The following is an 8,410-nucleotide window of genomic DNA, read 5'->3' on the forward strand; positions in this document are numbered from 1 at the left end:
CATCATTTGACAGGGATTTGAGGTGCCTGCTCCCATAAAGGGGCACAAGGTTGGGGACAATGACACCCCTCAGCACCACACCGCGCTTTGCTATATCAAGTTTCTATTGTTCTGCATGAGACAACAAAGAAAGGAAGATTTTTTGTATTCCTTTCCCTGCTGAAAGGGAGGGCAGAGGGGCGTTCCAGACGCGCGTAACCCCGCCCCATATCATGCTGTTCGGCCAATAGAGGCAAGCAAGCTCAGTGTCAGTCCCTTTGTACTGTCAAGCCTTGCTCGTGACGTAACAGCCCTCTTATTCCCCCCTCTAGTGCCGTCTGGCTGCAGTGGCTCAGACAGGAGGGGAGGAAAACGCTGAGTGAGCCGGGGAGGGGCTCCTTAAAGAAACGCTGCCACCTCTGGCATTTTTTGGCCATATAGGAGTCGGGGAGCTGCGCCTTCATCCTGGGGAGACCCCATTTTCGATTGCACTGAACTCTCACCCAGCACCATCCAATACTCAGGGGTAGCGGAAGGAACGCAAAGCCGTAATAATTCCCTTTCCCCGCCAGCCACCCTCCCCTGTTTCTCTCCTTAGTGCCGGCCACCTCGCTTTGTCTTTGTGTCTGTTCGTACCACTGAGGTGAGCGGAGTGGGGGGGAGACGGCAGCCTGACCATGCCCAGCTCGCTCTTTGCAGACATGGAGAGGAATGGGAGCGGAGGAGGAGGAGGCGAGACCCTGGATGACCAGCGGGCCCTCCAAATCGCCCTCGACCAGCTCTCGCTGCTGGGACTGGACAATGACGAGAGCACAATGTACGACAACGAGCCGCGGAAAAAAAGCGTGAACATGACCGAATGCGTGCCGGTTCCCAGCTCGGAACATGTGGCGGAGATCGTTGGCAGACAAGGTGAGCTGCGTGGGAATGCTCAGATGGGACCGGGGCGGAGGGTCCTGGCCAGACAAAGAAGTGAGCACCTTGGGCGCTCCAGCTGTGGCTGAACTACAACTCTAGCATCCCAGGCACACATGTTGGAAGTGGGTGCTGAGAGATGTGTTTCTGCCACAGCTGGAGTGCCCATTCCTTTGTCTCTTCCTTAAAACTTAGCCCTTACAGCGTTACTGGCACAATGGTGCGTGAATGATAATGGCTGGTACAGTGCTGCCTGCATGGTGATAGTGGGCTGTAGGTGAGGGTGCCTATTGACTGCATGGTGATAGTGGGCTGTAGGTGAGGGTGCCTATTGACTGCATGGTGATAGTGGGCTGTAGGTGAGGGTGCCTATGGGCTGTAGGTGAGGGTGCCTATTGACTGCATGGTGTGGGTGCCTATGGGCTGTAGGTGAGGGTGCCTATTGACTGCATGGTGAGGGTGCCTATGGGCTGTAGGTGAGGGTGCCTATTGACTGCATGGTGAGGGTGCCTATGGGCTGTAGGTGAGGGTGCCTATTGACTGCATGGTGAGGGTGCCTATGGGCTGTAGGTGAGGGTGCCTATTGACTGCATGGTGAGGGTGCTAGTGGGCTGTAGGTGAGGGTGCCTATGGGCTGTAGGTGAGGGTGCCAATGGGCTGCATGGTGAGGGTGCCAATGGGCTGCATGGTGAGGGTGCCAATGGGCTGCATGGTGAGGGTGCCTATGGGCTGTAGGTGAGGGTGCCAATGGGCTGCATGGTGAGGGTGGTACTATTGTTGGCATTGCTGCAGACTGTGAATGAATGGTGCCCCCTGTGCTTGTACCCCGGCACTAACCGGTGCTCCATTGTGTCTCCCCCTCCCAGGCTGTAAGATCAAAGCTCTGCGGGCCAAGACCAACACGTACATCAAGACCCCGGTGCGCGGGGAGGAGCCAGTCTTTGTTGTGACTGGGAGGAAGGAAGATGTGGCCATGGCCCGGAGAGAGATCATCTCAGCCGCCGAGCACTTTTCCATGATCCGAGCCTCTCGCAACAAGAACGCAGCAGCGCTGAATGGGGGCTCGGTGCCCGCCCCCCCCAATCTCCCCGGGCAGACTACCATTCAGGTGCGAGTCCCTTACCGAGTGGTGGGGCTGGTGGTGGGACCCAAAGGCGCTACTATTAAGCGGATCCAGCAGCAGACCCACACGTACATAGTAACCCCGAGCAGGGACAAGGAGCCTGTGTTCGAAGTGACCGGAATGCCGGAGAATGTGGACCGAGCCCGGGAGGAGATCGAGGCTCATATCGCCGTGCGCACCGGCGGGCTTATCGAGCTGGCAGATGAGAATGACTTCCATGCCAATGGCACTGATGTTGGCTTTGATTTGCACGGCACTGGCAGCCTGTGGAGCAAAGCCAACCCGGGCATGACCCAAAGCTCGGGCGGCCGCAAGGCTTTCTCTAACTATCGTAACGACAGCTCTAGCTCCCTGGGCAGTGCCTCCACCGACTCTTACTTTGGGGGCACCAGGCTGGCAGACTACAGCCCGCCCAGCCCTGCTCTTAGCTACACCAACAATAACAATAATAACGGCAATGGATATGTGTATAGCACCGGCAGCGAAGCCATCTCCCCCGACTGCACTGACCTGGCCTTTGAGTCCGGATTTGACCCTGCCCCTGCCCCGCCGCCTTCTGCTTATGTCTGGTCCCAGCTGGAGCGCAGCACTGGCAGCGCCCCCTACAATAATAATGCCAACGGGATCCTGCTCAGCCAGAGACGGCTGAATGGAGTGGGCTGCACGGCTGCCCCCAGGCTCTCCCCTCCCCTGCACTCATGCAATGGACTGTCCGAGCATCCCTTAGCGCGCAGGGTGCGCAGTGACCCCGGGGGTGGCTTGAGCTATTCTGCCTACAGCAACATGGGCTCGGACTCCTCCTCCTCTTCCTCATCCTCCTCTTCCTCCAGCAGCAGCAGTAGCAGCTCTTCCTCATCCAGCTCGTCTTCCTCTTCATCTGGCATGAGGAGAAAGGGTAGCCGTGACTGCTCCATCTGCTTTGAGAGTGAGGTGATTGCTGCCCTGGTTCCCTGTGGGCACAACCTGTTCTGCATGGAATGTGCCAACCGCATCTGTGAGAAAAATGAGCCCCAGTGCCCAGTGTGCCATGCAGGGGTCACCCAGGCCATCCGCATCTTCTCCTAAATCCTTCCCCCCATCTCTAGGAAAAGGGGCAAGGAAGCAGCTACATTCCCACTTGTATGGTGCCATACACGTGTGTGTATATATCTACACGGATCCTTTAATATATTAATATATTGTAATATATTAATATTCAGATAATATATATATTTAGATTTGTGTTTTTATTTCTTATTCTGTGTTCATCAATGCTGTACATACACTAGGAAGCCACCCTGGTTATTACTTGCTTAAATCTATTTAATATAGTATAACTTAATGCCATGATATTGTTCCTTAAAAGAGGAGGGGGGGTGTCAAGATGCAAAGTAAATGTCTCTGTAATCTGATGCCCTCCTGCTCTTGAACTACACTGCCCCATGGTTGTTGTTGAAATGTGGTAGGTTGTAGTTCAACAAATATGGTATGCTGTAGTTCAACAGCATGAGGGCCAGATGTTCATTTATACACTAATATGTTACTGCATTTATCAGATGGTTGTTATGGAGTGAAATGAGGTCTAAATGTTGGTGAGCTGCAAAAGGGATGCCCAGCCTGTTAATCTCCTGCTGCCTTTGAGCTATGTCACCCAGCGTCAGTTTCCCTCATACTACAGATTCATCTCAGTCACCAAATACTGTCTGGGAATTCTGGGAGTTGTAGTTCAAACACAGTTGGAGGGCCCCAAGCTAGAATTCCCTTAACCTAGAGAGCATCTAGTGATCTGCTTTGGCAAACTGTGGCGCAGACACATGATTAAAGTACCCGCCTCCTGGGGGTGTGGGTTCATCTCAGTGGTACCCACCCTCTGGCGTCATTATGTAAATAGCTTACAGCGCCACTCTCACATGTGTCCTTTCCTGAAGCAATATTCATTTGTACATCTGCTTTTCTGCATTTGTTACAGTGAGATCACTGGGTCTTCCTTGGCATTCAAACATGGTTATTTACCTCTTCACAGCTGGTGGGGGTCACCTAGGCATTTCATTGTATATTAACCCCCATATGCCTTGAGGGGGCTAAATAATGGTGTTGAAATATGGGATCTCACAGATTTTTATTTTTTTTAAACATACCTTGGCAAGTGGGAATGTGGCTTTAAAGCTGCAGTATCTGCACGATTATGATTATTATTTTATCCCTTCTTAATGGAAATTGCAGGCTACTTTTCCATATACATATATATATATATAGTGTAAGCTTGGGAAGAATATAAGTGACATTTATTGCATGCTCTTGATATGAACAACGACATCCTAGTTGCAGTAGCTTTCATTTCCAACTGCACTTGATGCTATCTTTCCTTTTAATCCGATTAAGTACTTCTGATAAGCGGGCTACCAGATCTACAGTATGTGCCCTTTTTAGCTAGCCACTGCTGACCAAATGCTTATGAGAACACAGTGGAGGTACAATATATGTCTTATATTGCTTTTTTGCAGACACTTTCCAGTGAAAAAAAAACCCCCACGATACTGCAGCTTTAACAAAGTGATATCAAATTGTATCATATCTTCTATAAATATCTATATATAAATATAAAATGTGTTTTCAAAGTTTTAAAGATGAAACTGCATTGATACAGATTGAAGTATTTTATTCTTTTTTGACTTGAAAAATTATATTTCATATTGCAAAGATGTTTACAAGTATTTTAATTTAAGTTCAGTGAACTTTTTTTTGTAGCTGGGTTAAATCTTTTTATTTTTAGTATACGGCCTAAAGGCAAAGAACACTGTATTATTTTAATATCACACAGGTGTTGATGGGGGGGAGGGAGGGAATGGGACAAACCATTAAATGAGGAAAACCAACGTTTTGAACAGTATTCTGTTGGGATGGAGATTTTATAGGTTCTGAAACAAAATCTTTTAAATCTGCTTCACCCAGCATCTTTTTCTATTCCGTGATATAAAGCATATTTTATTCTATATTATTACAGAAATGGGAAACGTATAAGCCTATTAAGCCAACCAGAAGAAACAGTTGACTGCTTTCTAACCTTTGTATAGATTTCAGTGGGAATTACAAAATTCTGTTGCACCGATATAGTTTTAGTATTTCTATTTTAATACATTTTGTTTACCACTCGTTTATGTATATGTAGGTGATGTTACTTGAGCGTAAATGTACTTTACTGAGCAAAGTTTAAGAAAAAAACAAAGTATATTTTATTTTATGATAAAGGGCCTTTAACCTCATGGTCAAATACTAATATTATATTTGCTGAAACGAGATTTGAAATTGTATCAAGAGTTTTATTTTTCTGACATTTAAAGTTCTACATAATAAAGGTAAAACTTAAGTAATGGTGCTACTTCATGTTTTTTTAAGTATTTCTATATAAATCAAATAAAATTTATTCCAGAAATAACTTGTTTTTTTTTTTTTTTTTGTCTTGTCATTTGATCAGTGGTATAACGCAACTGCTTTGCAAAGCATGGCTGTTAAATATCCTTGTCAGGTGTGGTGGACTTCTGTTTCCAGCATCCCCTGACAGCAGTCTAGCTGAGTACACAGGGTTTTGGATCACCACAACTGAAAGACTGCTAGTTTAATTTTCCTGATCTGTGCATTGTTTTGTAACTCAGAGGCATTGTTAGTGTAACAGTGCAGATATACTGGTGTTGCACTGGATATTATACAATAATACTGTGGCTGTCCTAGAGGTTGTTGACCTAAAACTTCCAGAACTGACGACAGTTGAAGGCTGTCCGCAGGTGTTGGGCATTGTAGTCAAACAACATCCAGAGTGCCACAGATTGACCATATTCACCATAAAGGCCAGGCACAAATCAGTTTGTGTGGTTAATCTGATTTAAAATAGGGGTAGTTCACATTAAAATAAACTTGCATATGTAATATAATGTCCTATTAGAAACTTTTCAGTTGGTCTTTATTTTTTTCTTTGTAGGGTTTCCTTCTGCCTCTTTCCAGCTTATAAATGGGAGTCACTGACCCTGGCAGCCAAATACCTATTGCTATGTAAAGCTAGAATATTGTTTTTACTTTATATCACTTATCTTTCTATTTAGGCTTATTTCCATTCATCTTTCAGTCTCAAGCCACTTCCTGGTTGCTAGGGTAAATTAAACACTAGCCGCCAGATAGCAGCTGAATTTCCAAATTGGAGAGCTGCTGAACAAAAAAAGCGAAATCATTTGAAACCATAAAAAATGAACACAAATTGTAAATTGTCTTAGAATACCATTGTCATAATTATACTAAGGGGGTCATTTATCAACGTTTGGATTTGAACTTTTTTTTTTTTTTTTCTGTGATTTGAGTTTGTTGCACATTTCGGTTACGGTTCAATAACTCAAATGTCTTGATTTATTGTTTATTGAGTGCAAAAAAACCAAAAACTTGCATGTAAAAATTCAGCAGCTAAAAGCAAGCAAGTTTATGTAGAATCAATGGGAGTTGCCCTTGGAAAAGTCAAGCCCTATTTTCAATTCGAGTTTTGTGAGTTTTACTCGAGTTTGTAAACTCGAAAAGTTGAGGTATTAGAGTTTTTTTATTCCAGTTTACCATATTAATAAATAAGCAAGTATTTGAGCTTTATTCAAATGCCAGTTTATTCGAATTGAAAAATTCTCTAATTCACAAACTCGGAAATTGATAAATAAGTCCATAAAAGTTTAAATGCAAACTATCCCTTTAAGCATATTCTGTGCACTGCTTGTGGCTATATCACTAGTGATAATCATCATGTGCCTTTTTGTTAGTTTTATTTTTCAAGGCAGTATTGTTTTGATTCTGCAGCGGATATGCATTCTTATTGATAGTTATTCCATTATATATTTTATATATCTATATTACCTGTCTCCCCTTTGTTTTAGTGAATGTCTGCGTCTAGGGCAGCGTTAGTTGTAAACTCCATTAGAACAGCACCATCTAATGTTCAGAAATAGAATGTGTTGTCCTGTTGCAATCTAAAAGAATGCTTGCACATAGGCAAGCAACAAGGCACCTCCCGCTAATATGCATACACACAAATGTAAGTTCATATATCATCATACTTTGCACTAGATTGTAGTACAACTTTTCATTATTTTTGTTGGATGGCATATAGCCTATTGGTTACCATATATTCTGTTGGCTACCAAAGTGCAAACTACCTTTGCAATCCAATACATTTGAATGAAGCATCTCCCTGAAATGTATGACCCTCAGCAGCAAGACCTTTGCACATATTCCCTGCTACCCCTTTATTGCATAGTAACACTGCATCACATGAATGAAAAACCACATAAAATGAAAAGAGAGCTCTTACTCATTGCATGTTAGATCTATATAGCAGATTTTGGGCATACTCACCTCAGAACAGGTATTTGGGGAAATATTAATGCAGTACCACATTTTTTTTACTTGAAGTGAGCATAACATCCTCAGAGAGCATAAGATCTCTCTATTTACAGGTGTAATAAACCCAAACAAAACAATGAAACAGCCTAATATGTTTCGTTCCTAGAGGGGGCATGCCACTAAAGGCTAAGTTAGTGAAATACACGATTATAAACAAGCAATAACCAATGACAGTATTAGGTCAAACCAATAAATTTTAAAGACAGAAACAGAGATAAGAGGTAAAATAGGTATTTAGCCTGGGAAATAGACAGCCACATGTCATGAATTTTGAGTGTGATGTTTCTTTCTCTTTCTAATTAAATTTCTTTTGTTTTAAAGTCACAAAACATTCTTTTGTCTTTATGGGTCCAAAAATACTAAAAGGGATTGTGTTTAAATTTTTTTGTATATTGATCACTAATTAATGGCTTTAACCTAAATTGTTATTATTTTGTTATTGCTTGTTTAAATACCGTGATGTGTCACTAATTTAACATATAATGACATGTCCCCTTTAGGCTTGAAATCCATAAGGCTGTTTCATTGTTTTGTGTTTTCATGTTGTTACTGTGAATAAAAATTCATTTTAATCTGTACACCCCTACATTGTGGTCCAGGGTCAGTTCCTGCATAATTGCTCTAATGATGATTTACTCCCATTATTTGGAAGTCTGGGGCATGTGCATGTAGACCCCACATTTGAGTCACAATAGTGAGTGACAATAGCTCCCGCTGGTAGTGGATATTATATAGATTACTGTAAGCACAAAAACAGCTGTTACATTGCTCTGTCCCTATCAGTGGTATGTGTTCCCCAGGTGTATACACTGTGAGCTGTTACATTGCTCTGTCCCTATCAGTGGTATGTGTTCCCCAGGGTGTATAACTAGTGCTAGGAGGTGTTTTAGTAGTCTGCCTTTACATAAAATCTATTTCCAGTACAGGTATGGGAACTACTTTCTGGAATGCTTGGGACCTGGGCTTTTCAGTTATGTTGAGCAC

The 8,410-nt window shown here is 43.7% G+C and overlaps 1 protein-coding gene and 1 long non-coding RNA gene across 2 annotated transcripts; both read left to right on the top strand.

Moving 5' to 3' along the window:
• Positions 1-253: 253 nt before the first annotated feature.
• On the top strand, positions 254-5,429 carry mex3b (mex-3 RNA binding family member B). Its single transcript, XM_002932250.5, has 2 exons — positions 254-891; positions 1,761-5,429. Exons 1-2 carry the CDS (start codon positions 657-659, stop codon positions 3,080-3,082), a joined length of 1,557 nt encoding a protein of 518 aa, XP_002932296.1. The 5' UTR covers positions 254-656; the 3' UTR covers positions 3,083-5,429.
• LOC101730325 lies at positions 898-1,760 on the top strand. The gene is made up of 2 exons (XR_004222044.1): positions 898-1,195; positions 1,254-1,760. It is a non-coding gene; the product is annotated as an uncharacterized LOC101730325 (long non-coding RNA).
• Positions 5,430-8,410: the final 2,981 nt, after the last annotated feature.

The sequence above is a fragment of the Xenopus tropicalis genome, chromosome 3, assembly GCF_000004195.4.
Source record: "Xenopus tropicalis strain Nigerian chromosome 3, UCB_Xtro_10.0, whole genome shotgun sequence".
In the NCBI taxonomy this organism is placed as follows: Eukaryota; Metazoa; Chordata; class Amphibia; order Anura; family Pipidae; genus Xenopus; species Xenopus tropicalis.

Coding starts and splice junctions, on each gene's coding strand:
- mex3b (XM_002932250.5), top strand. CDS start 657: ATGCCCAGCTCGCTCTTTGCAGACATGGAGAGGAATGGGAGCGGAGGA. Junction 892..1,760: donor GGAGATCGTTGGCAGACAAG/GTGAGCTGCGTG, acceptor TCCCCCTCCCAG/GCTGTAAGATCAAAGCTCTG.